General features: G+C 61.2%; 1 protein-coding gene across 1 annotated transcript in view; it reads right to left on the bottom strand.

The window, feature by feature from the left end:
* The window catches only part of CACNA1G (calcium voltage-gated channel subunit alpha1 G), a 127,926-nt gene extending 105,462 nt beyond the window's left edge, over positions 1-22,464 (bottom strand). Inside the window, 2 exon segments of the mRNA XM_035342699.1 lie at positions 22,112-22,233; positions 22,235-22,464. Of these exon segments, the coding sequence (XP_035198590.1) occupies positions 22,112-22,233; positions 22,235-22,366 (254 nt within the window). The 5' untranslated portion in view covers positions 22,367-22,464.
* Positions 22,465-27,104: the final 4,640 nt, after the last annotated feature.

Raw genomic sequence — 27,104 nt, 5'->3', positions numbered from 1 at the left:
TGCACATCCTGTCGCAGTGCAGCTGCAAGGAGCCCGGGCCTGCTGGCACTGCCTTCGTGCTCCCCAGGCACTGCGAGCGGGGAAAAAACAGCCAAGCTGGAAGCAGGCAGGACAGCAGCAGTGGGCAGGGAGCGTGCCATGGCCCAGCCTGACCTTGGGGACACCCCAGGCAGGTGACATCTGTAAAACCCCCCAGCCTGCCAGGTCCTGCCCGAAGCAGCACCATTTCCCAGGAGGAGAGCATCCCGCGGAGCCCCAGGCTCTGCCCGCTGCAGGGCTCAGGGATGCAGCTGCCCAGCCTGAGATGGCATTTTGGGAACCGCCCCCCCCCCCCCCAGGCTTGTCCCCAGGTCACACTTGTTCAGATTTGGGATTACAACGAAGATCACCAAACGCAAAGCTTGACTTGTGCACGTGTCAGCATTTATTCCTGGTGAGAGTGACCCTGGAAACCTTTCCGTCTGCTCAGCTGAGCGAGCCAGATTGCATTTTCCTTTAAGGAGCACGCTAAATAATTTTATTTTTATTGCTAAGTGTGTATATATTTGCTAAATAAATTTCAAAGGTTGGGCTGTGACAAAGGGGCTTAAAAACCAGGATCAACTTTTACTTTCCAAGCCTGGAGAGACCGAGCTGCCCTGACCCCAGGGAAATCAAAGGGCACTGACCTCACCTGGGCGAAACATGGCTGCTCCTGCACAGAAACCCTTCATCCCCACTTAAATTCAGAGGAATTTGGATGAATTTGCTCTCGTTAGCTTCATCTCCTGGTGTCCTAGCAGGACTCGTGGCAATGCCAAGCGAAGGCAGCTCCCGCCCCACGCCACCTCTGCAGGCCACTGGAGCCAGGCTCCTTCCAGGTTTAACCCCAGGGACCTGACCTGGGGTCTGTTAAAACCAAGCCATTTATTTAGGTGCTGAGATATGGACAGAAGCGGCTAAAATTAGCCCGGGAAGTTGCACTTTTATGGCTTTCTCATCCCATGCCTCAGTTTCTAAAACCAGTGAAGAAAAATCATTTCTCTCCCAGCCTTTCAGGAGCACTTGGAGACCTTCGGCTGACAGTGCGCTTTGGTGCAGACGTCTTCATTATTCTTCCCCTCCACAGAGCAGCGTTAAATCTTTCCCCATATAAAGTCATTTTCTAAATTAGGTAAAGACGGTGAGTTTTGCGCTGAGCACATGTGGATATTTTTATAAAATGTTTAAAACTTCTCGTCTGACTTCTCCTTTCCTTGAAGGACAACGCTCTGAATCAAACCCTCCTGTGACCCCGATTCGTTTCACCCTCGAGTGCTTGCGAGCAGGACTTGGCCAAGAAGTAACGTTAGCGAGCTCCCATCGTCACGGGTAATAAAATAGATAATATCATGGCAAACAAAAAATAATAAATGGCAAAGTTTGGGCACACGCGCTGCTCGGACTGCCTGGGAAGAGCCGGGCTGGGGATGCTCCGGGACAGCCCCCAGAGGGTTCACCCATCACTTTGGCTACCCAGCCCCATGAATCCCACGGCTGGGTTCCCAGCATGGTCTCCAATCTCCACCCCTTCCTCCCTGCGCTCTGCTAGGAAGCCCCACAGCCACCGCCGGGGGTCCACACCATGGGTCCTGGTCGTGGTGCGGGGCCAGCAGCGGGCGTGGGGGCTCCGGTCCCCTCCCGTGGGTCCCGCACCCACGCGGGCAGCTCCGGCCGCTGCCTGGGAAAGGGCGAGCGCGGTCGCAGGCTGGGGAGAGGGAGCCAGAGCCAAGCTGGGCAGGGCTGCAGCAAGCGCTTAACCCTTGGAGAGCTCTCCTAAAGGGAGAACTGTTTGCCAGGTGCGGGGGTTACGGTGCCGGGAGCTACGTGGGGAAGGGATGGAGATGCCCTCGGCTGGGAAATGTGGTCCCTGCTGCCCAGGGACACGCTGCTGTCCTGCGCTGGCAGCAGGGAGAGCCCAGCCCCAGATCAAGGGGGATGAAATGCCATCGGGTGCAAGGAAAGGGGCTAAAAGCCAGGGGGAGCGAAAGGCAAAGAGAGAGGCAGCAGCAGAGCCACGGTGCGCCAGCCTGAGCAGCTTGGTGAGCACACAAATGTTTTTACAAGGTGCTCGCCCTCGCCAAGGGCTTTGCCCCCCAGTTCTGGTGCAGAGCTGCGCTGCCACAGCACGGCCGATGCTGAGCACGGACGGCAAACACGGGAAAGGTCACCCGTGCTCCGGCCCTGCGAGCTCAAGCAAAGCTGTGTCAACAGGGAAAAGGTCTGAGCTGAGCCCAAATAAGACATCAGTGCTGAGAACCGTGCCTGCAGGCATTCGGGGAGGTTTCATGCCCCAAACACAGGGGACAAGGACCCGCGGAGAGGAGGGGACCCGGAGCGGGGCCGGAGGTGGCAGAAGACGGGCACTCCTGGCACGCACCAGCCGCCACAGCTCAACGCCAGAGCAGAAGTTTTTCATCCCCAAAACTAACTTCCTGCTCTGATATTTTTGTTATTTTTAACATTTCTGCTGCATTATAAATATCTACCGGGCAGGACGCTTGCCTGCGAAGCTGTGGGTCCGCGCTCCAGCTGGGGCAAGCTTTATGGCTCGACTTCTCTGAGAGACGACCCAAAAAGCTGGAGGGGAGCCAGAGAAAGGGCTGACCCGTGGCAAAAGGCCGAGGGAATTAAATCCTCCGAGCCCTGTGGCTGCGGGGGCACCGGCAGGGCGGGAGGTGACGGCACCGTCCTGAGGTGAGGGGGATCAGCACCCCAAAAAGTGCCCCATGTGCTGGGGGGAGCAGCCCGCAGAGGCAACAGGGGGGCAGGAAACCTGTCCTAGCAGAAGGTTCCTCAAAGCAGGGGGAATTTCTGCCCTGAGCTGTTTACTTCCCATTATTTCTGCAAATTTCCCTCGTGGCTAATTGGGATTCAGACGCAATTAGCACGGCTGCCACTCACCAACCCAGCGCGGCGGCACCGGGACACCACCGGGCACGGGGGAGGCACCTGCAGCGGGACAAAGCCCTCCGGGGCCAGGCGGGCTCCCACCGCCGAGCCAGGAGAAATGATCCCGAGCCCCTCTGCCCCCCGAGCCTCCCTCACCACGGGGAGATTGAGCCCCCAGCAGCCGCCTTTGACCACCACCAGCCCCATCCCCATCACTCAGACGCATCTCTGAGCACCGTCAGCTCCCCGTCCCTGATTAATCGCCCATAAAGGATAAGTGGAAACAGGCTGGCACGAAGCGGGGGCTGGATCTCGATATTTAATTACCGCGGCTGCAGGGCTGGGCAGGGGGGGGCGGCTCTTTTGTTCCCCTCTGCAGGGTCCCCCCCCCCTCCTCCAGCCGCTCGCCCTGCTCTGTCCCCAGCCTGGGGACGGCTGCAGAGGGGCCGGGACCGCTGGGTGCCTCCCGTGGGACCGCGGAGCTTGCTCTTCCCTGTGACAACCTGAGCTCTTGGTGGGTGTTTTAAGGGGTGAGCCCCAGCCCGAGGCTTGGCACAGGGCGTCCTCTTGGATTGTTGCTCCCGCTGTGTCCCTGCCCAGTTTGCAGCCCCCATCGCACCCAGAACAGGACCGAAAAAACACACAAAAAAGGTCTGAAGCTCCTGCGCTGATGTGGCTTCGCATCCCTTGAGGAAAGTGGCCCTATAGCTGCCTCATTTTTCCTCCAGGAAGGCTCACAACCGAATCAATCCCCCGAGCACTGGCAAGGACACACCCGGACCCTAACCCAGGAAATGACCACAAGGACGGGGGACCCGGGGGCAGCTCGTGTCCCCCCCACAGCACCCCCCGACCACGCTGCACACTCGTGGGGTGCTCACCCCAGGGGAGCAGCCCCAGCCCCAGGGCACCGCGGGCAGACGGGGCCGGGGAAGGGGCGAGTGCCCCCCTGCCCCGCTTCCCACGGGAGCCTCCGGGCTGCGGGAACGGCACTGCTGAGAAATTTGGGGATCGGCAAGCTCAGAATTGAAAGTTGCAGCTGCTCAGGGCAAAAACCTGGTTCTCAGAGCCGCATCTCGCCCCTTGAGGGGTCGGAAACCCGCGGAGCGAGCTACGTGTCCGAATCAAAGGCGGCCGCGGTCAGAGCCATCCAAGCAACACAGGCGGGCAGACTGTCTGCAAATAAACAGAGCGAGCCAAAAATCACCAGCGGAAGCGGCGGGGGAAGGAATTCTCTGCGCTGTAAGGAGGTTGTGATCTGGGCAGGCCGGGGAAGGAATGCGGTGACGTTCGTCAAGCTAATAGATTAGATAAATTATTCATGGCTAATTATTTGCCCCGCTCTACGCATGGGAGAGATGCAGGGGGAGCAGCACCGAGGGCTGGGCAGGAGCTGAAGGCTCCAGACCCCGAGGAAACCCGGGCTTTGGGTGGGATGCTCATGGGAAGCCTTGCTCCGTGCTGGCCTTGGGAAGGGAGCAGCGGAGGAACAATGAGGGCTGGGGATGTCCCGCAGGGAAATGTGCTCCAGCGGGGCCCACGCCTGCCCACAGGAGGCACGGCTCCATTGGGGCATGGTGCCACAGCGGGGACTTCCAGGGACAGCATCCTGCATGAGCTGCCACCTTGTCCCCACCCCGAGGCCACACCTGCTGCTGCAGCCCCGGGCACAGCTCCCTGCGCTGTGGGAAGGTGCCCGGGGGCCCTTAAACAGGGAGAGCCCACCAGGTGTGGGCTTGCCAGCTGCCCCTTGCAGCTGCAAGGGCTGGAAATACCATCGGAGGGAATTGAAAGGGGAAAAACAAAAAGAAAACATGTGGTATGCGGGACCTGAGGGGCAATTCTGCCTTCTCCCAGAAATCACAGCTGCAGCAAGCAGAGAATTGCCGCGGTGCCCGCTGCCCCCCGGCTTCGTCCCTTTTTGGGTTCCCCCAGCCCACAGGAGCAGACCCAAAGCCTGGGCCGTACAAGCAGTGATGCTGCCTCCCAGGCACCTCCGTGTGCCAAATCCTCCTCCGAAGCACCTCACGGGGCAGGGAGCCGTGAGCACGCCGTGACCCGGGGGCAGCGCGCCCAGCGTGCCAGCGCCTTCCCGCGCCCCGGCCCCGTGTGAACGCGGCACGGCCGGCCTCCTTCCCTTCTGGATAGCCGTCGCTCCCAGGGAGCGATTTCCTCTGCATCGCCGTGACCCCGCTCCCCGGAGAGCTTCGGCTGTCCCTGGGATCCATTCTCAGGGTTATAAAAACCGCAGCCATGCCGGGGGCAGAGCGCGGACGGCTTTGGGGACCGGAGCGGCACAGACACGGAGCTTGTCCCACGCAGCCAGCCCCCACAGCACCAAGGGATAACAGGCGGGTGCTCGGCCGTTCCTACAAACCAGCCGTGCCCTTGGCAGGTCACCCGTGCAGAGCATGGACCCGTTCCCCGGGGTTATTATTAGAAGTGAGCGAGAGGTTTAAATGAAAAGGCGAAGCGGCCGCTCCGTGCGTGGGGAGACGCTTCCCAGGTGCCAGGCCAAGGGGATGGGATGCACCAGGAGCGAGCCGGGACCGGCTCCGTCCCCGTCCCCACCCCACAGCGGCACCGCAGAGCCCCAGCCCAGGCTTTCCACCAGCTCCGCGGGGTTTTACGAGGCCCCGGGGAGGCTGTTACGTTAGCAAACCCCCGCCCGGGGAAATAGCAGGTGTTGAGGCGCGGCAGCTGCCAAGATCGTATTATATAGACGTACGTAAATATTTTAAGAAGCAAAACACAAAATAGTGGGAGCAGCAGGAAGGTCACGAGCCGTGGGACTGAAGCCAGAGAGCTGCCAATTACAAATCCTCGTCTCACATCACCCGCTGGGGAGGATGCGCTCCCCGCGATACCCACGGGGCTGACACTGAGGCAAGACAAGACCCGGGGGGCTTCCTGACCCCCCTGGGACCCTCAGCCCAGCAGGGAGCTGCTGCTGGGAGGATGGATCCACGGAGCCACTGACCTCCCCCAGCCCCTAGTGCCAGCCCCACAGGGACCCCCCGCCTCCGCCACCTCCCCAAGCAGCACCACCCCTTTGTGCCCCCCCAGAGCCCTGCTCACCCCCCGGGAGGTGGCAGCGAGGCTGGCAGCCTCCTGGGCAGGGGTCTCCATCCCACATCTCCCCCTCCCCACGGGGGCACGGGGCTCGGGGGATGTTTCCCCTGCTTTGAGGCCAGTAGATGCTGCCAGCACCGGCTGCTCCCCCTGGGGAAGAAGAGGAGAGCCAGGGCTGGGGAAGAAGGGCGTGTGGGGAGGGAGCAGCAGGAGAAAGCCAGCACGCTGCGAGCCTTCCCCACCCGCCCTCCCCTTCCTGGCTCCCTCCTCATGGCTTCTCTTGTGTCTCCAAGATAAATATTTCGGCTCTTTCCTCCTTGCAGCGCTCGGCAACCCGCACGCTAGCAGCTCGGGCACCATCCTGCCCTGGTGCTGGGGCAGCAGCAGCCTCGTCCTGCTCCCACCGAAGGCAGCGGTGACACCCAGGGGCACCAGCACCTGTGCAAGGTGCTGCCCTGTATTTTGTAATGCCGAACCAGTATTACAAAAAAATAACAAATCAAACAAAAATCGGGCTGCGCTCCGCAGCCCCAGCCCCGTTATCTGCTCAGCAGCCCCCGTTCAATGCCAAACCCAGCAGAAACCCCTCCGGATCCCCCTGGGAGGGGAAAAAGCGGCTGCAAAGCGGCGAGGAGAGGGGCCTGGATGGAGGTTGTGCAAGAACCTTCCCAGCCAAGCCCTGGCTGCTCGGTTTGGCCGGCGCCGCTCTTGGCCGTGCCGCCGGGGCTCGGGTTGCAGGGAGGCTGGGGCCGGGCTGCGGCTGCCAGCGCCCGAGCGCGGGCGAGCGGGGCCGTAATGCGAAGTGACAGCGTTTACTTTGTAACGCGAAGTGACAGCGTTTACTTTCCGCCCGCCGCAAACACGCGTGCCTCCAGCCCCACAGCCCGCCCGGCGCCGGCCGCGCCGCACCGGAGGCCCCCCGAGCCCCCCGGCCCCTCGCCGCGGAGGATGCGGAGCCCAAAGCCTTGCAGGGGAAGCGAGGAGAGCGTCGGCCTGCGCGGCACCAAGATTTCCCCCGTGGGGAGCGAGCCTCGGCACGCTCGGGAAATACTTCGCTGGGACAGCCCCCACACCGCCGGCTCCCTTCGTTCGCAGCTTTCGCTTGGGCAAGTGTGTGGCACCGGGGCTGAGCGCGCTGCCAGCTGCTCCCCCGGCTGTCCCGGCAGCTGGAGTCATGGGAACACAGTAGAAATCCCGAGAAAAGTGTAAAAAACAGAACCCAGGCTCTCCATTTGCACCACGGAGCCTGCCTGGAGGTGACGGGGATGCGCTCGGTTCGCCAAGACCCTCACCCAGCTCAAGGGCCAGGGCGTGGGGCGAAGCACCAAGGGGGAGGAAGGTCCCACCGACGCTCCTGGCCATATTTTTCCAACCAACTAACCCCCCCCCCGTGCTGGCACGCAGCCCCCAGGAGCTGCCATCAGCTCTGCCTCCTGCCCCCATCGCCACGGGGCTGGCGCTGGCTCCTCCGCCCCAGCTGCAGCGGGGCCGTGGGAGGTGGGAAGGAGGCAGCGAAAGGTAGCGAGCGCGGCACCGAGCCCGGCCAGAAATAACCTCCCGAGCCCGCCAGGTTTGGCTGCCTTTCCCCCACCTTCCTCCAGCGCATCCGGCAGCGTCCTGGATTTCTAACCTGGAAAGCGAGCGAGGGGCTGGGAGGAGCAGCAGGGAGGGGAAGGGCACCGGGGCGAGCTGCAGGCAGCTCGGGGCAGGGCTCGTCTCCCGATGATGCCCAGGGTTGCCAGCACAAAAATCCTGCCTCCCTTCACTTTTCCTGCACGTCTGGGGGCAAATCATCTAATCTGCCCTCTGTACGAGCACCTCCCGCAGCCCCTCAGGGCTGCAGACCCCGAGAGCTCTGCAAACCCCACGGCCCCTGCACGGCCACAGCTCGCCCCAGGCGGGCTCCAGGCAAAAGCATCCCAGGAGCTGCGTGCTCCCAAACCCTCAGCAGGGCTCTATTAGTTCAGTCACGCAGCCCTATTGATTCAGGAGCATTAATTGGTCTTCGCTGTTCAAATACCGGCCTCAATTAGAGCCACTTTTCCTTTTTTTTTTTTTCCCCTGGATCTCTCCCCTCGGCTCCGTTAAATACCAGAATACCTCCACTGGCCTTGGGGAGACTCGGTGTTAACTGTACATTTGTATCCAATTTACAGTAAGGCTCTTTGCAGCCCTAATGAGCACACCGCTAAAGAAAAGGAGACAGAAAAAAAAATTAAGGACACCTACTGCAGGGGATGCTCGCTGCCAGGCTCGGTCACTGAGCGTCTGGGGGATGGGGGCCAGCCAGCCCCCACCCTGAGTGAGTCCCAGCTCCGGGTAGCACACAGCTGGAGCGATGAGGGGAGGCACAGCCTCCCCAAAAAGCGGCCCCACAGCCCTGGATGTGACCCCATCCATGCCCCATGTACCCCAAGGAGATCCACAGCCGTGTCCCGCTGCACCACGGCTCTGCAGCCCCACGCTTTGCTCGCCTCGTGCCAGCCGGGAAGGCAACAGCCCTTGAAGTTGCTCTAATTCTCATTATTTCCTTCTAGTGATTTCCTACCCGCGGCATCCCAAGCCAAAGCCCGGGAGACAACGGCCAGGATTTCACATTTAATTAAGCCTCGCCGAGCTGGCTGCAGCCCTCCTTTGCGGCCGGCGCTGCCCCCGTTACCCCCGAGCCCCGCGGCGGGGCCAGACGAGCTCGTGGGGACTCCAACCCTGCTCCTCCAGGGTCCTGCACACCACGCTGATGGCCAAGGCTGGGGTACATCCCCCAGAGCACCACATCCCAGTCATGGCGACAAGCCCAGCGGTTGAGTTTTACCCCCCTCCTTGCCTATTTTTATTTTTTTCTTTAATTTTTACTGGCTGGCTGCTGGTTGAACGGAGCCCTGGGATTTCCTGCCCGGTGCCAAAAACACACTGGGAATCGCGAGCTGATTCGTTAGGGCAGGGCCGGGGAGAGGCTGGCTGTGCTCCCCAAGTTGCTGGGGGTGGAAATAAATGCAAAGATTTGTCAAATGCACAAATGATGTGCTGCAGCACCCGCAGCACGCCGGGAGGAGAGAGCTTGGGGGCAGAGCCACGGCTACGGGTACAGGCAGCGTTTTTACCACCAGACGTCGGACCTGGACAAGGCCACGGCACGGACACCCCCTGGGGCAGCCCCCCAGCGCCAACGCTCCTGCTGCAGGAGATGAGGTGGGATGTGTGGACCCCAGAGCTGCCAGCCAGGGCAGCCCAGCCCCACGAGGGGGTTCCTCGGGGATGGCACGGCCCTGGGACATCGCCTCACTCCTTCCTCTGGCCATTTGTCGTGGCTTCCCCACTGGTTTTATTCTGAACACTAAACCATCCAGCGTCCGACTGCCCCTGGGGCACAGGGGGAGATACTTGGTGAGATCTGGGGGCAAGGGAAGGGATTTCCCACCGGCACAGACCAGCAGCCCCCAGAGCCTCGACGGGTGGGCAGAAACACCTCGCAAGCACAGAAGTGGCCCTGCTGCCAGCCTCAGGGGCCAGCAGAGCTTTTGGTGCAGATCTCCAGCATTTTTAAAGCCCGTCCATGACAGCGCCAAGTTCCTGACCAAGACAGACCCACAAACCTGCGGGGGCAGCCCCAACCACCCTGCAGAGCCACCCACACACCGGCTCTGGGCCACGGCCACCGGCTCTTTTGCTCTTCCGAAGTGCCCACGCAACATGGGTTTAATGGCAGGTCTGTAAAAACAGGGAAAGAAGGGCTGCATGCATTTCCAAGAAACACTTCAGCAGCTACAAACGAACCAGCTCCTAAATTTTCCGGCTTGTTAGAGGCAAATCTCGGGAAAACGCTCAACGGGAAGCACCGCGGTATGAGTGCTGCGCCCAGCACCTGCCCCACCGTGGGGTCACGCAGCCCCATCCCACCCAGCCACGTGTCGGGGCCACAGACCCCCGGGGATTTGTGAGCCCATCAGATAATTAATTCTAATAATTTCCCCTCCCAGGGCTGCTGCCTTCATGACAAACCCCCGAGCATTGTACTCCTGCCTGTTCCCCACCGAACCCCACACCTTCCCCGTACCGGGGGTCTCCTCGCAATCCCAATTCCCCTTTGGGATTTTGGCCACACAGCCCCCGGGGCCGGCCCTGCCCGCAGCGGGGTCACCCAGGGATAAGCCCCGGCACCTTCCCCGAGCGGAGATGTACCGGGGTGATGCTAAAAACCCTCCCGTTTCCATGGGTACGTGAGGCACATGTTGCTATGTGATGTGCGGCCCGTCACCAAGGCGACGGCGGGATGTCACCGCGCGAGGCTTATTAGTTGCCATGGCTATTAAAAGGCGCTTGTCCTCTGGGGACCCCCAAGGACCAGGGCCACCGGCTTCCCCCGGGAGGCCACCGAGGCGCTGGGTGCCCGGCGGGTCCCCAGGTCCCCTGAGGCCGCGGTGATGGGCGGCTGCCTGGTGAGATGGATGCGCCCGGCCCCACAGCCCTTGGGGAGCCTCCCTCTACCCAAGCAGGGCGCACAGCAATAGGGGTTTGTTGGCCACGGTGTAACTGACAGAGAGCCCAAAACCCAGGGAGCAAGGCGAGCCCACGGATGCAGCCCTCCCCTTAGCGCAGCACCGCTTTGGAGACGGCTCCAGCCCCAAACCCAGCATCACCAGGCAGAAACGCAGCCCCCACGGCACCTCAGGATAAACACAAGCGCATCCTGCACCCCAAGGATATAACCCACAGCACAGAGAGACCCCTGCTGCCCCACGCAGGGCCCCCCAAGCGATGGGGGACCTGCCCTTTGCTCCCAGGGACATTATTCCTGGCCATAAACCCCTGGGGACAGGTCCGATGGCCCCAGGACCCCTCTCCATCTGCTCACAACCCCTTCCCAACAAGCTCACAGTGAGTTTTATTTTTTATTTTTTATGTGGCCATATAAACCCCCAGGAAAAATACTTACATGCTTTATTAAATAAATTAAAGGTATTATTTTCTCGTCATCTCGTTAGGTTTTCTAGGAAGGATATAATTTTTTTATTTAACTCCCTTGGATGAAAAACCCACAAGCAGAAACCTATGGGAAGGTATATTACCCTGTAGTGGAAAATTAGATTCCTCCTACACAATACTATAGGATGATTTAAATATAATATATAGGAATATAACACGTTATTAAGTTGTATAGTATCTTTCTAGAAAGAGCTCCAGTATAGGACTCTCAAAATTACTCCAAAAACCTATTAGGTTTCAATCTAGCCCAGCTGGCTCCCTTTCCATGCCTTTCTGCGAGGCTTTTCCTGAAAGGTTAGGGTTTTAATCGCGCCTCCGAGCTCTGCCACCACCTCGCTGTGCTCCTCAGGGCACAGCGAACCCGAGCAGAAAACCCCAAAGCGGCCGAGGGCCGTCCCTCTTCCTCCTCCCTGCCCCAGGTGCTGGGGGTTCAAACAGTTCTCGGGCACGTGCCCGCACCCGTCCTCTCCCCCTCTGCAGAACCAAACGGGTTCGGGAGGAAAGTTGCCTCTAGCTGTTGCCATAGAGACTCTGCGGCTCAGCACGGAAAACCCAAATCTTGTCAAAAATGGCAGAATTTAAGATTTTAATCAGAGAGAACACACAGGAGGCCACGAGAAACAGCTCGCATCCTCGCCTCAACAGTTTCTGCCTTCAGCCATGGTTGCCCTGTGCCCAGCGGCAGGCGCGAGAGACAGATGGGGGGAGAAAGCCATGGAAAGAAAATCAGTGGGAAAGGCAAATCCCAGAAAAGCCCCAGCCCAAAGAGGGGGGCACACCACCATGGATGCGGGCTCTGCCTTACCCCTCAGCAAGGTCCTGGCTTGAAGAAAAAGGGGAGAAAAAAAAAAAGGGAGAAAAGTTCAAATTGGCCCCGGAGAGGTGGGCGGTTCGCTGGTGTTTTCTCTCGTCGCTCGTGGCCAGGCGGAGCTGGGGAACAACAGCCCCGCGCCAAGCTGCCTGCGCTCCGCCGCCTTCATCCGCTGCCAGAGGAACAACACAAAACCCAACCCCACGAGCGAGGCTAAATATTTCCCGGAACCTCCGCTGCTTATCCCACAGGCTTCACCTCTCAGCCAGTGCAGCCAGCGGCGAGTGACAGAAAAAATAAAATAAAATACAAATAATAGAGCAAAACCCCAGCAAAACCCAACTCGCGGCCACGAGCGGTGTCTGGGAGCGGCTCAGCATCGCTCCTCGCTACCACATCCTCCCCGCTGCCTCCTGCCCTGACTTCCACCCCGACCGCAGAGCGGGGTAACTCACTGCCCTGGCATCCCCGGCGCCCAGCTAAGACAAACACCGCAGGCTGCGGTGCCTGGAGCATCCCCATTTCCCCACCACTTAAGATTTGTGGTGCGGGTGAATACCTCGGGGACAGGGCAGTGGTTTCGCAGGGTGGCCCCGGCGGGGCGCAGGGGTGAGCAGAGCCGTGGTGCTAAGGGGAAGGCGGCGGTGCCGAGGGGTGTTGTGTTTCGTGCCTGAATAAGGCGAAGTTTGAGGGATACCAAAACAAGGGACTTGAAAAAGGAGCAGCGTTGGCTCGGGGAATATTGTTGTATGAGCTCAGCCGCTCCGGACGGCTGGAAAAAATCACGCAGAAGCCTCGGCAGGAGGATGCGGCACGCAGGGGCCGAGCACGGTGCACAAGCACAGGGTGGCCGCTGCCACCAGCCCTGCTGGACACAAACCCGGGGGTAGGGGGGACACAGGCTCCCTATTTCGTGCACACCGAGGTGCCACCAGCATGAAGATCCTCGTGCTTTCCGCTAATCCCGGCCCTCCTTGGATGCTCCCACAGTGCCAGCAGCTCCCCGCGCAGCCCAGAGGGCGCAGACGGGGACTTAGCGCTGGGTCACAGCAGCGGCTGAGCTGGGAGCAAGGTGGCTTGGGCCTGAAGGTCACTGGAAGAGGAATTCCACGACTCCTTTCTGCACCTCTGCCTTCCTTCCACACTGCTGTGCCCTGCTCAGCGCACAGTGGGTACGTACACGCTCACGTCCCCACACACCGCGGGGTCCCACACCCACCCTGGCTCCCCAGGCCAATCCTGGGCGCCCAGAGCAAGCCCTTTGTGCCCAGGACCCCTCTCTCGGGATGCCCCCGCTCCCCTTTTGCTCAGCAGCAGGGCAGGCGGCCACCCATGGGCACAGCCCAGCACCTGCATTGCCTCGAGATGCAGCCTCGGGGCGCAGGGTAGCACCTCCAGTCCCTAAATAAAGCCTAAAAATCACTCCAAATAGGATTCACCGAACGCAGGGAAAGCCTCGGGGCTGCTCCGCGCCTGGCACCGAGCCCTGCCCGCCCCGGTCCCCTCCTCGGCGCGGTCCCCGCGGCCGCCCCATCCCCCTGAGCAGCTCCCTCGCCTGCTTTCTCTCGCCGTGCCTGTGTGTGGGTGTATTTGGAAACGAAATCTTTCCAGCTGAACTGCAAAATGAAATGCAGAGATCACAACTCCTTGAATAGATTCATCACACACACACACACACACACACCCCAACCTCCAGCCTGCCCCCGATGGGAAACCAAGGCAATAGTAAAACCGCGAGGTGGGAAGTCAAGGTGTTGGGAAGGTAAAAGGAGGGGTCTGCGGAGGGGAGGAGCCGCAGAGCCGCGTTTTTGGAGCATCTTTTTGTCACAAAGGCGATTCACCGCCGGATTTGCAGCTTGACCGCGACTTGCCCAGCCCTCCGAGCCCCTGGAGAGGAGACAACCCAGCTCCATGGGGCTAGGAGAAAGCAGAGAACAAAACAGAGCAAACAGCCAAGCCCCGAGCCCAGCTGCAAGATTTGAACGTCCGCTGCTGGAGGAGACAAATCCCATTTACTGAGATGAGGGAGGACAGCATCCCCACCCCTGCCATGGGTGCCCGCGCTGGTGCTGGGCTCCTCAGCTGGTTTCCAGCCTGGTTCCAGGCAGGATTCCCCTGGGCCAGCCCCAGCTCCTCGCCACGGGGCTCCCAAGGGAGCTGCGCTGGTGCCTGGGGTGGTGCGGGGAGGCAGAGCCTGGGGACGTGGGAGGGGGACAGGATGGGATGCGCTGTACCATAGGGGCTGGGGTGATGGGACAGAGCAGGAGCATCCTCCCAGGTGCCACCACCACACCGATACCATCAGGGGGAGGCTTCCAAAGGGACGTGTCCCTGTAGCATGGGGCGAGCAGCTGGGAGAAGGAAATGCCCCTTCCCCTTCTGTGTGCGCATGGGGAGGGGGCGGCAGTGCCCACCCCAGCGCCCACAGCACAGTGGGGTTTGGTGTTGCACCCCATGGGACGTCCAAACCAGAGCATCCACAGCGCACGGGGAAGCTCTTGCTCCTCTCCACAGATCCATAGGTTCTTGACCCCCTTGGCTAGGGCAGCAGGGCTGCCTGAGACCCCCAGACTCACTGAGATACCTTGCCGAGTCATCCCCAGCCCACCAACAGCTGCCCAAAGCGGGTAAAAGCTCAGGGAATGGCTGGAAGCACAAGGAAAGGGGCTGCAGCTGCGATCCGGGCGGCCCCGGGGCCGAGGGGCTTTGCCCACCCTGCTCACTCCCCCGAGCGGTCCGTGGGGTCAGACAGAAATGCGATTTATGCGGGGTGCAGGCCTTCAAGATTTATGCCGTGCGCTTGCGGTGCAGCGCAAACACATTCACATCTGCGAGCGGCTGGGTCCTCTGTCAGAGGAATTCGGAGTTGTGACCTCAGAAGTCACGACGAGTCTCTAAAGGAGCATCACAGACAGACCTGCGCCGTGACCCCGGCAGATTACAGTCTCGGGGGCATATCCTGAGACATATTTATGTTCTTCCAAAGCCAGATAAGTCAATAACCACATACAGTAGCAGTTACAAGTCAGATATTAATTTAATTCCTCTCCTCCCTGCCTGCCCAAATAAGCATTAATTCAGCGGAGCACGAGGGCCCCGTTATTCATCATCCTTACCGGGCTCTCTCCTCTCTCCAGTTAAGGCAGCGTTGCTGCAGCCAGCCTGCCAGGAGAGGAAGGCTCCCAAAAATCAAGACACCCCCAAAACCAAGACACCCTGCACCTACAGCACCACGCCGGGTGCCACCAGCCCGACCAGACCAGGGTTTTTCAGGCTATTCCTGGGTAAGGCTGGAGGGGAGGCTGGGTACAGCACAGCACATCAAATGCGCTTCAGAGCCTCATTCAGGGCTCAGCAGAGGGAACATTCACTTCCTACGGCCCCTGGGGTGGGGAGGGAGCCAAGATGTTCCCCCCCAGGAGCCTCCTGGCGCTAAAAACGAGCCCGATTCCCGATTAACATCTCCGCTTGCAGAGCGTGGCTGTCAGCTTAACGCCAAATAAATGCTTGGCACACGGAGCCGCCGGCGTGGGGGCGAGCCCTGCCCTGCAGAAGGGAGCCGCATCCTTGCAAGGGGTTAACGATCGCTTCGTAATTGAATTAACAAATCATTAACAAGTCCTATCCGCCATCTGGGCAGGGGAGGGCTCTGCCTTGGGCTGCTGCTGCGGCCACCAGCCCCTCGGAGACTGTCAGTACCAGGCAGGAGAAGCTCCAAGCCCAGCCTGTGTCGGTTCTGAAGCCCAGGGGGGGCACAAAGCCCGGGGCTGCACGGGTGGGTGAAGCCCCCTCCAGTCCCAGACACACATCTGGAGCATCCCGAGGCGGGTTCGGAGGATGCGCCGGGGGAAAATCTCTTGGAAGAGACCCAAATGAGAGAGAAGTGTAAGGCTGCTTCGCTACTGGAACCCTGCGAGTGTGGGGCTGGAGTGTGGATTACAGCAAGTAAATCCCCTTTTCTTTCTGAGCTTGTCCCTGCCAAGTTCCCAGCTCCCTCCCGTCACCTGCCCGATGGGCTTCAGCATTCGGCTTTGATTTTGTGCTGCCCCCCGGGGGGGCACCCCCATCCCTGCCCTCGTGCCCAGGGCGCGCATCCCAGCAGAGGGAGAAACAAGGAGGGCGAGAGCAACGGGTGGACCCCCAAAACCACCCCCAGCCCTTCCTCCGGGGAGGCGCATGAAAAATTCCAACAAAACCACTCTCCAGACGCCGGGGCCAAGCCGAGCCCCATCCACTTGTGGCTGCAGGGTGACCCCAGGACATTTGGTGGCAGCGTCCCCATGCCGTGCCCACGTGTGTGTGTCCCCAGGGCCCCGCTCGTGGCAGGGCAGCGACCAGCTCCACGCCACCCTTGGGCACCGCGGGCAGAGAGCGAGCCCGAAACTTTCTCTCGGCAAAACAGTCAGGGTGAAAAATGTGCTTTTTTTTTTTTCCATCCGCTCAAAGCCTCTTTGCCGAGGCTTTGGTAGGAAGCAGATGTGAAAGCATCCCAAAGCACGATCAATTGTTACTCACTCGGTTATATAAAACCATGAGAATTTCCTCCTCTTTTTTTTTTTTTTCTCAGCGCCAGGCCGGATTCCTGGCTGAGAGGCCGAGGCTCGCGAGCGCAGCCAAGCCAGGTTGGGGGAAACCTCCGCGTGCATCACCAACCGAGGGGAAAAAATTTCCCATCTAAGTCGCTCAGCGGAAAGCCAAGGCGCTCCGCAGCCTCCGCCAGGGGAAGAAAAAGCCACGCTCTGGCCCCAGAACAAACCCAGAAACACTCAGGCCTCCTAATTAACTAGAAAATCTCAAGCCCTCCAAACCACAGCAAGGCTTCAAAGCCCTCCCAGCCCGGCCGCGGATGCTCCTTCCCTGGGTCCTCGTGCACGGGACGGGGGCTGAGGCTGCCCAGCGCCTCCCGCAAGGGAAAGCGACCGCGGGATCCGCACCCAAAGCAGCGCGGGGGCTCCTTTGGGCCAGAGGTTTTTCTCTCTCCCTCCCAGCAAGATACAGTACGAATGGAGGGGTAAGAGAGAGCTGGGTTCAAGAAGCCCAGGCAAACAAAAATCTGATCTTTTCTGCGAGGAAATAAATTCTAAAAAAGAGCGAAACAGAGTTTAAAGGAAAAATGGGAAAGAGGCATTTTTTCAGCCCAGTGCCAAAACATCTGCAGGGGGTGCAAGGGGGGGGGGGAGGGGGGGGGGGGAGAAGAAAGCAGAAAATTTTGTATGCATCATAAAATCCTGGGCATTTCTAGAGCGACTCCAACAACACCCAGTGCTACCGAACCGGGGGGGGGGGGGCAAAAGAAGATGGACTCGAGGGCAGCGAGCGGCCGAGGGGTGTCACCGGCACGGGGGGCCCTGGCGATGAGAGGTGCCTGGGGGGGTCTGGCCCCCTCCTGTCCAAGCCCCAGGAGACGCAGGCAGCTGGGGCGAGCCGCCCCCTCCCCAAATTAAAGGCAGGCTGGCGGCATCCTCCTTGCTTCTCGCAGGAATCCTCCGTGCGGATTTCCTGCCGGGGGGGGCTCGGAGCCGCGGCAGCCCCCGTCCCCCAGGGGAAGCCGGGTCCCCGGGCTGGGATGACATAACCAGCATGGGCTCAGCCCTTTGTCTGCACGCCGAGAGGGAGGGAAGAGAAAGAAAGGAAGAAAGAAAAGAAAACTTCTGGAAGTCATTACGATTCCTCTGCTCCAGTCTCCTTTTTGGCAGACGGCTCCCCCAGCCCTCCCCCCCCCCAGCCCGGCTCAAAATGCCAGCCTATGATTTTTAAATGAGAAAAAGCTGCCCCGTGCTCAGCGCTTGGATAAACTCCTACACAAACTTCCAGATGTGACACAACAGCCTTGGGAGAGGGAATTCGCCGAAGAGAATCTCCCTTAAAAAACACACACACGGAGCCGCCAACGGAGGGAGCGGCGGCTCCCGGCGCTGGATGGATCCAGAGATCCCCACCGAGCGGTGGTGTGTTAGGACTGGGAGCGGTGTGTTAGGACTGGGAGCGGTGCGATACCGAGATTAGGATCGAGCAGCTCCTGGCTTCGCTCGGGAGGCAGCACCGAGGGGGCTGCCGGCTGCCGCGCCGAGCCCAAATTTGCTCCCGCAGGGCTCCGAGCGGCGGGGAAGAGGCTTCGCAGTTATTTGTCCCTTGGGAAAGGGGGAATAAAAGGGGAAAAGAAAAAGAAAAAGACACCACGCTCGTGCTGCCCTTGCTAGAAGGCAGCGGGTCCTGCTTTTTCTCCTGATATCGCTGCATGGGAGGCAGAGCAGCCCGTCCCCAGCCAGATGTGCCCCATCCCAGACCCACCCTGTCCCCACAGGCAGGGAGGGGACATGGGGACCCCCCCAGCCCTTTATCCCCCGTGAGCTGCAGGGAATGGGGTTTCTGCATCCCCTGTGAGCAGGAGGCGCTCGCCAGTGACCTGGTGCCTGCGGGAGAGAAGCGAGCACTGGAACCGAGCACGGGTCAGGTGAAGCCACCAAATTACTCCTTGGTGGGTTTTTAAAACAAAAAAAAATAATAATAATAAATAAAAAGAGAGAAATCCCTCAGTTTCGACCTCCCAAAACAAAGTACCTTGGTTTATTACATCCAGAAGTGACATGCTTCACAAACGTACCAGCGATCAAAGAACACTAACGCGCTCCCCCTCAAATTTTTTGATTAAAAAACAACCATTTTTAACCGTGCTACAGCTGAGCCCTTCGAGCAGCACCCAGCCCGAGGAGGGGACAAGGACCTCATGTGCCCCCATGGCACGGAGCACACCCGCTTGGGGAAGCCCAAACCTTGGCAGGGCTCGGAGGGCTCGCGCCCCGTCCCACCACGCAGGATCTCTGCTCCGACACATCAGACGTGCGCAGGGAGCAGGGGGCTCAGCCCCAGCCGGCCCCACACAGCCCTCAGCCATAAAACAGATTTAAAAACCAGGCTGCAGAGGCCGTGAGCTCTGCCCCAGGAGGATGAGACGGGGCTGTGCCAGGCATCCTGCGGGGCAGCACCTCTGTACAACCCAACTGCTCCCGGCGAGCTGCTCTCCGGCTCTGCACGCAGCCACCGCGCGGGGAAGAGGCAGGTTGGAGCACCACAACAGAGATCACAGCCCTCCTGTAACACTGTTATTTTCCTATTCAGAGCCCTTAACGCCACGCAGCAGCATCCTCCCCGCTTTCTCCATCCTCGCTCTTCAATCACGGCGCAGCTCTCGAGCCGTAGCCTCGTTTCTTGCCTCTGATCAGAGGAATAGCCTGGCACAGCCCCTGCTGCAGCCTTTCATCCTCCCAGCCTTCGTGGTGCTTTTATTCTATAAGGGAAAGTCAAGTAACCAGCTTCCCTCCGCCTTCCCCCCGGGGACACCCGTTCCTCCCTGCCCACCAGGCAGTGGGCGCAGCGCGGTGACCCCGCGGCACGTCCCATCGCCTCCCTCCCCTTTGGGGGCCCGGCCCCGACCAGGCTTTCCTTCAAAGACCACGATGGGGTGGAGAGGAGGGAGAGCTTCCCAGGACTGAGAGTTTTAAGGTTAAGAACCCGACGTTTCAGGCCCTGGAGCGTTCAATTTCTGGATCAGGACAAACTCCACGACCTCTTTCTAGCCCTTAGGGAGCAGAACGAGAGCCCAGCATGGGTTCCCCCATCCCCACTCCAGACCTAGGGAGAAACACCCTCAAACTGAGGATGCTTTGAGCTGGAACAGGGTAGAAGAGCCTGACAAATCGTCTCGACAGGACCTGGCATCCTCGCTGACACCCCGCACATCAACCTTCGCCCTGCTCATTCATCGCGGTCACACAAGCTGCCTGGAGGGACGGAGAGCGGCGTCCCAGTGGCACTGGCGTGTGACAAGCCCTGGGGACATGGCCAGCCCTGGGGACACCAGCTGCCCTTCCCCGGGCAGCGAGAGGGCTCTGGGTGCAGCAGCAGCTCCAGCACCCACTGCCAACACCCGCAGCACCCATCCTGCCCGCAGCGACCGCCACGGAGGGACGTCGGGGAGCAGGCGGGCAGGAGGTGGATACCCACACAGCCTCACCCAGGGAGAGGTAAAACCGAGATGAGAGCACGGAAGAAGCCCTCGAGAGCCCCTCCGTCGGCTGCCAAACGCAGCGGGCAGGGCAGGCTCCTGACAGCCACGTGGCTGAGCACTGTCACTCCTCCCCGAGCAGCTGGTGGCAGCAAGGACTTTCCGAGGATGCGATTATAGGTTTGTGGCACCAGGACACGATTCCTGGGAGATTACAGTGCGAAAAGAGTCGCTTTTTCACTTTTCTGGCCCACCACGATAAGCAAAATAAAAATAAAAGTGTAATATATAAAAAAGCAAAGGGCTTGGGCTGCAGAGAGCCAAACCCACGAGCAGACCGCTCTGGTTCATCTGGTTAAAGACCACTTTTTCTTTTCTTTTTCTAAATAAACTCCCCCAGTTGTGGGTCAGCGACCCAGGAAACAACTAGCTGCTCACAGCCACCCGACCTGCAGCCCTGCGGCATCGCTCCCGGGGCTCCCAGCACTTCGATTTCCCCGTTGGAAGCTGGTGAGGAACCAGAGAGGAGGAAAACGCCAGCCCCCGGGGCTGTGCCCAGCGCTCGGCCCTGCGCTGCGGGGCTCGCAGGTGCCCAGGGAAGGCTGGGTCGGTAACGCTCCTCTCCCAGGGATGAAAGCGATCCCGCTCCTGGCCGCAGAGGACAAGACGCATTTCGAGCCACTGCTGGAGGGAGCGGGGCGGAGGGGATTTTACCCAAACCAGCTGAAAACGTTCAGGTGTCGACACCTGCTTCAAAACAACACCACCGGGGAGAGGCGGGGGGTTGAAAAAATGTCTATAAATCAGCTGTCGCAAACTGCATTACCCACCGCTGGCAATGAGAGCACCCGGACTCGCAGTTAATATCCCTCCCCAAGGCAGAACGCTTCACAAAGTTTTGAGATTTCCTAAGATGCTCAAATAAACGCAGCCTTGGATTGCTTGGCTGGGGTGAGAGCGATCTGGGGGGAACTGCAGGGAGCAGCCATGGCTGGGAAGAGAAATCTTGGTTTTTTCCCCCCTTCTGGGGGACATTTTAGGAAAGAAGGCAGACTGGTTATCAGATGAATTATCGCCAAAGCTTAAGTAAGACAATACCCACAGCTCCCGCAGACCCCCACCCGGGCACACCGACCTCAGCCCCGACGGATCTACCCCCAGTTCACACGAACTGGGAGCTCTGGCCCAGCACACGCCGGCCCTCCGTGCCATGTAACATGTCCTCCCTGCTACCGCACCGCCTCTCCCGCTCCAGATGTGGGGTTTCTGCCCGCCCGTGCTCCGCTGGCTTTTGCGCAGGGCGCGCGGCCCCGGGAACGTCCCGCTCACCCGGGCACAGGCTGCTCGCAGGCACCATCCCCTGCTGGAAGCCACATCGCCTGCTTTTATTCCTCGTAGCATTTTTTGTTCCTGCAGATAACACGCGGAGCTGGAGTTCGGGGATGGCAAACCACTCACGACGCAAGGAACCGTGTGCTGGTTGCGACTCAACTCCGAGGGAGGCTTTAAAGGCACCGAGACTGCAGCAAGAAGTGGCTTTTCTATTGTCTTTTTTTTCAACCCCCTCTCCTTTGAAAGCTTAAACTTGACTAAAGCGGCTTGGGCACGGAACCTGTGCAGAGCAGATGGGGGGTTTGGAGGAGACCAGGAGCTTTTGTGGGGTCACGGCTCACCCCGGAACCCGGCGGGGAGCAGCCCTCGGCCACTGGGCAATCTGGGGACCCCGCTCCCCTCCTTGCCTGGACCCCTCCAAGCCAGGAGCATCCCCTGGGCCACAGCAGCCCGGGAGGGTCTGGGGATAGCAGGCCCTCCAGCCGGCCCCACACGCCGTGAATTATTTAGGGACCCCGCAGGCAAGCAGCAAACCAGCCCCCCTCCATCCCCCCTGCACCACCGCCTCCCCCCGGCTTCCTTAAAACCCCCAGGGAAGGGACCGGGTAGCCTAAAACGGGTGAGAAACGGGGTCAGGGAGGAAGGAGGGTTCTGTAAGGGGGGGGGAGCCTGGGGTTTGGGGTCCCTCGGCGTGCCGGGGACAGCGAGCGAGGAGCGGGAGGACGGGGCTCCCGCCACCCCTGCCCCCGTTCCCCAACCCCGGCGGAGCTCGGGGAGGGGGGGGCACGGCGGAGGGGACCCCCCAAGCGGGACGGGGCGAGATGAACCCCCTGCAACAACCCAGAAAACTTCCCGAGAGGGCACCGGGGAGGGGGCGAGACGGGTCCTACCCCCCTCCTACCCCCTTCCAAAGCCTAGTCGAGGGGGGGGGGGGGGGGATAAAAAGGTGGGGATGGGGGGTGCTGGCTTACCTCGCCGCCGGCACCTGCAAAGGATACGGGTTACAGACCAGCCGCAGGCACCAGCTCCGCGGCCGGCTCTCCTGGCTCAGGTAGAAGAAGACGACGGGGGCCAGCGCCGGGTAGGGCAGCGCCTCCGCCTCCGAGTCGCCGCCGCTGCCGCCCCCCCCCCCCCTCCCCGGCCCCCTGCCCCTGGCGCCCCCCGGCCCCGGACAGGTCGTTGAGGCGGATGAAAGTCTTGGCTCTGCCCGGCTCCGGCTCCTCGTCGGCCGCTCGCTCTCCAGCCTCGTCCATCCTCCGGCCGCGACCCCCGGGGGGGGGAGCCGGGGAAAGCCGGGGGTGGAGGGGGGGAAGCCTAAAGCGGGGAGCCCATGGCGGGGCCGGGGGGCTTCAGCGGCGGGGCTGCATGGCCGGGGGAGCCGGGGCCGGGCCCGGGCCGCCCCCCTCGCCCTGCCCTGCCGGCTGCGGGCTCCGTAGCTCCTCCTCGCCGTGCCTCCGGGGGGGCCCGAGCCGCGGGAGGGGAGGCGGCGAGCTTTGCCCCCCCCCTCCCTCCCTCCACCACCCCTTCTCCCCTTCCAGTAGCCGGGGCTGGCCCCCGGGGGAGGTTCCCTAAGGGCTCCGGCGGCCCCCCCCGCACCCCACCATCGGCCCCCCCGGGGGTGCTGCCGCCGAGGATGCTCGGGCGGGCGGCGAGCGGAGCGCTGGGCACCGCTGGAGCCCTCACTCCAACTTCAAGTCCCGGCTCCTCCTCCCCCCCGCAGCCAATGGGGACCCCCCCCCGGCCCCTCCGAGCCCCCCCATTGGACGCCGAGGCCGTCAGTCAGGGCTGCACAGCTGGACGGGCGGCGGGCCCCCCCTCCCCATCCCTTCCCCGGCGCGACTGGACGGGGCGCACCCGGCGTGCTCGGGGGGGTGTGGGGGGAAATGGGGCACGGGGAGACCCCCACCCCACCCCCCCCCGCGCCGTGGGAGGGCAAGATCCCCGTGCTGGAGGCTAGGACCCCCGAGATGGAGGCCTGAAGCCGCCGTGGGGCTGCTGGCAGCGGGAGCTCCCCTCCCCCGGGTGCGAGGCACGCACGGTTTGCAGCCCCCGGTCCCCCTGGGGGAGCGAGGGGGGTTCACCGCCCTGCTGGTGCCGCGGCTCGGTCTCCCTGTCCTGCTTCAGGGGCTCCGGCGAGCCCTGCCGAACATCCCCCCATCCCCTCGCTGCAAAGCCCTGAGCTCCACCGGTTCCCCCCCCCCTATCCCGCACCACCCGTCACCGCTGGGATGGCCGGGGGGGGCGGGGGGGGGGGCTGCCGGCGCCGTGCCCCCACCAGCACCGCCCCCACACCCAGCCCCGCTCCTCCGGATCCCCCCCAGAGGGGAAGCAGGGACCCCCCAGCTCCGAGACAGAGCCACCCCCGACGGGCACAGCCCCCAGCCCCGGAACGGGGGGGGGACGGCCCCGCCGCCCCCGGTCCCCCCGCTCGGAGGACGCTGCCGGAGCTCCCTCTGCCGGTGCGACGCCGGCCGCGGCGGGAGCCGGCCCCGACGGCGGGCACCGAGCCGCCAGCATCCCCCGGGGAGCGGTGCCAGTAAGGGGTGGGGGGGGGGAGCGACACCCCCCCATGCTGAGCCCAGGCTCCGTTTCCTAACGCTGAAAGACACCTGGAAATACCTGGGAAGTTGTCAAAGAGCTTTCTCGCCACCATCACCTCGCCCCACATCACGCCACCACGAGCGTCCCGCAGCTAGCCCCAACCACCCGCAAGAGCGGTGGGAAGGTGCTCGTCTGACCCCAGATGGCTTCTGCTGGCCTAGGAGAGTGCGTGAGCCTGGATTCACAGCCCGCGCGGCCCGGCCCAAGACAAATTGCATTTGTTGGCAAAACTTCAAGGGCAGCCGGGCTCTGCTGCAGAACCGTGAGACGGCGTTCGGGGAGGGGAGATGTAAACCACACAGCCCCACTGTGCACCGCCAGCAAGCCCAGGGGGACACAACGTGACAGCACACGGCCTGTGTGACACCAACCAAGCAGACAACCCATGGCAGAGGCGTTAAGGAATAGGATTCCCATCGATTTCCTGAGTTTCTGAGCAATTCACCCCTCCAGACACCGGCATGCACACCCACGGGTAGGGCGCAGCTCATCCAGCTTTGGCCTCTCCCCACACCGACCACAGCATCCAGGACACACGGACACTGCAGAGCACCCTCCCCCAGCACAGCCTCATGCTGTAGGGGAGACATCAATTGCACCCCAGGACCCCCCCAGGCCACACAGAGGGATGTCCCACTGCACCCTGCATGGGCACAAGGGCTGACACGGGGCCACCCATGGGTCCCACCACACCCTACACAACCCCAAGGGCTGACACGGGGCCTCCCCCGGGTCCCACCTCGCCGTACCCACCTCCCAGCACTACAAGGGGTGGGACAGCGGGGGAGAGCCCAGCGGGGGCCCTGCCGCCACCCCTCGCAGAGCACAGGGGGGAGCAGCAGCAGCAGCTCGGCGCACAGCGAGGGCCGCAGACACATTTGCATGTGCAAGGTGCAACGTGAGATCAAGCAATTTCCTCGCTACATATGTACAGCCCGGCCACAGCTGCTTTTGATCCGCTTCTCTTTGTGTCCTGATAATGTACAGAGAGCCTTTGTGTGGCGTTCTGTTTATTTAAATGGATTGGGAGCAAACATTTTTTTAAAAGCCGAAGCTTTGAGCCTTTAAGTGGGTTACCAGATTATATGCTGTCTCCATTTTAATTACATTTGGCTCGTTTTGTTTATTGCGTACATTTTCAAGAATTATGCTCGTTGCGAGAGCTGGAAACATCTCGCTTTCGGAGGTACCTGCCCCGTAAAGGGATCCAACACCACATGAGAGACCACGCAAACCTTCCCGTCGCAAAGAGCGCTCTCCTTCCAACTAGGATGGAAAAAGAAAGGCTCCACGGAGCTGTACGTCCTCAGAGCCTGAAAGGAAGCTTCTAAACGTCAGGAGGATGAAGCCAGCGGGATTTTGGCATCCTCATGCTGCAGCAAATAGAGAGGCCGAAGGGCAGGGGTGCTCGCTGCTCTCCCCGCACCCTATTCCCATGGGTACAGGATAGTGCCCCAGCCCAGGGCACCTCCCCTGCGAGCCCTTCCTATTACGAAGCAGGGATTTGCCCCCCACAAACCCAGGAGGGGTTCGGCTTCGAGGCAGAAGTGGAGCGAGCGATCAGGGAGAGGGCACGCGGCTGCGGCCCAGAGCCCCGGAGAGGGGGCTGGAAAGCAGCAGCAGCGACCCCGGAGAGCAGAGATGTGCGTTTAGGGATTTGGGATGTAAATGAGAAGACATTTCAACACAGCCTAAGAAACTAATGAGGTCACATTCGCCTCGCACGCGCAGCCCTGGCCTCCTAATTAGACCAAGGATAGCACAGGGGAGAGGGATGGGGGTGAGGCAGGGACAGGGCGGGCGGCGGTAGGAGCTTTAGGGCTGGGTGGCTTTGGAAGGGCTGCAAATCACACCACCACACCAACAGCTTGGTAGCTAACACGACGCCCCCCACATCACTCAGAACACCCCCTAGGACAGGAGCTGAGCACCCCATTCTGCCCCCAATGCCCAAGGAGGGAAGGGAAGAGGCAGCCTCGCCATCAGCCCAGCCCTCCAGCTGTGCTCCCGCTGCCATCTCCATGCTTTTCCTGAAAAAAACTGCATTTTGCTGGTACTTCTAGGAAACACGTCACGAGCATCAGTGGGGGAGCTGGAGGCGGGTGGGTGCTCGCCCAAGACGACCGTGGTGCGGTGAGGGGGCTCGGAGCCAGCCCCCGGGGGAAGAGCCCCCGGCTGCAGCCGTGTGAGGAGGAGGAGGAGCGCTGAAGGCAGCCCCAGCCGAGGGGCTCCAGCCCTGTGAGAGCAGGTCGCTGCTCGTTTCGCTGCTGACACACAGCTGCGGTAGCTGTGGGTGATGTTAATGTGACGGGATGATATTTCTATCAGCCCTGGGAGCTGCAGATTGAACCCATACAGGCATCTGGCTCGGGGCCGGGCGATAAATTGCAACAAGGCACAGAGCTCTTCTCACGCCTCGGGACCGGGGAGGAAACACGTTTCAGCTCGGATGCCACGGGCTGGGGCAGGGCAGGGCTCCCACCACCAACTCACAGACACGGCTGTCATTAGAGCGCTTTGAGGGCAGTGAGCGGGGGCTGCCCCCAAACCCCTGTGCTAGCAGCGACACACCGCGTGCCATGGGGCCATCCATCTGTGCGTTAACCTCACGAGGAACACTACTTGCCGCATCTCAGCTGGTGTGACAACAATAGGGACAGCACAAAGCATCCTGCCCACCTCTCCTGCCCTTCACCCTCCCCACGGGGTCTCTCCCCCTGCTCCTCCCAGCCCTGGCTCCATCCATCGCAGCAGCCCCGTGGTGCTCCCATGCCAAGAGCCCCCAGCCTGAGGTTTTAGCACATTCACTCCTCAGGACAGTGCCTAACGACCTGGGAGGAGCGCGAGCCCAGCCACACGTTCGATACAGCCCGAGACAAGGGCTTAACCCCGCATAACCCCCTCCGACAGCTGCTTTTTCCCAGAGCTTATATTGCTAATTCCCTTTTTCATCACCGCTCCCTCGCCCTCCTCCCTCCGCCCCGCAGCAGCAGCCATCCCTCCGGAGCCACAGCTGTGGCCTTCGCCCCGAGCATCCCACGGCCCCACCAGGCACCCAGGGCTTTGGGCTTCCCAAATCCCGAATCCTGCATTCCCAAACGCCAGCGCCGGGCACCAGCAGCCACCCCGGAGGTCTCAGTTTCATTTAGCAATTGCTTCTCCCAGCTGCTAGAGGCTACAGGCAGGGCTCCATCTTTTTTTTTTTTTTTTTTTTTTTCCTCTTTTAATGAATATTTTTATTGTCTCTCTCCATCTTTATTAACCGAAGAGCCAGACAAGTACTTGAAGGGGAAATATACTACGGCACGAAGCACAACCACTGCGCAGGGGGAACGGACGCCACCGGCGCAACGCGTTTGGTGTGCAGAGCAGAATTACTAATTCCAGCTG

The sequence above is a fragment of the Oxyura jamaicensis genome, chromosome 18 (assembly GCF_011077185.1).
Source record: "Oxyura jamaicensis isolate SHBP4307 breed ruddy duck chromosome 18, BPBGC_Ojam_1.0, whole genome shotgun sequence".
NCBI lineage: Eukaryota > Metazoa > Chordata > Aves > Anseriformes > Anatidae > Oxyura > Oxyura jamaicensis.
The sequence above is the reverse complement of the archived record's forward strand: the minus strand, read 5'-3'. Positions and strand labels throughout refer to the sequence as shown.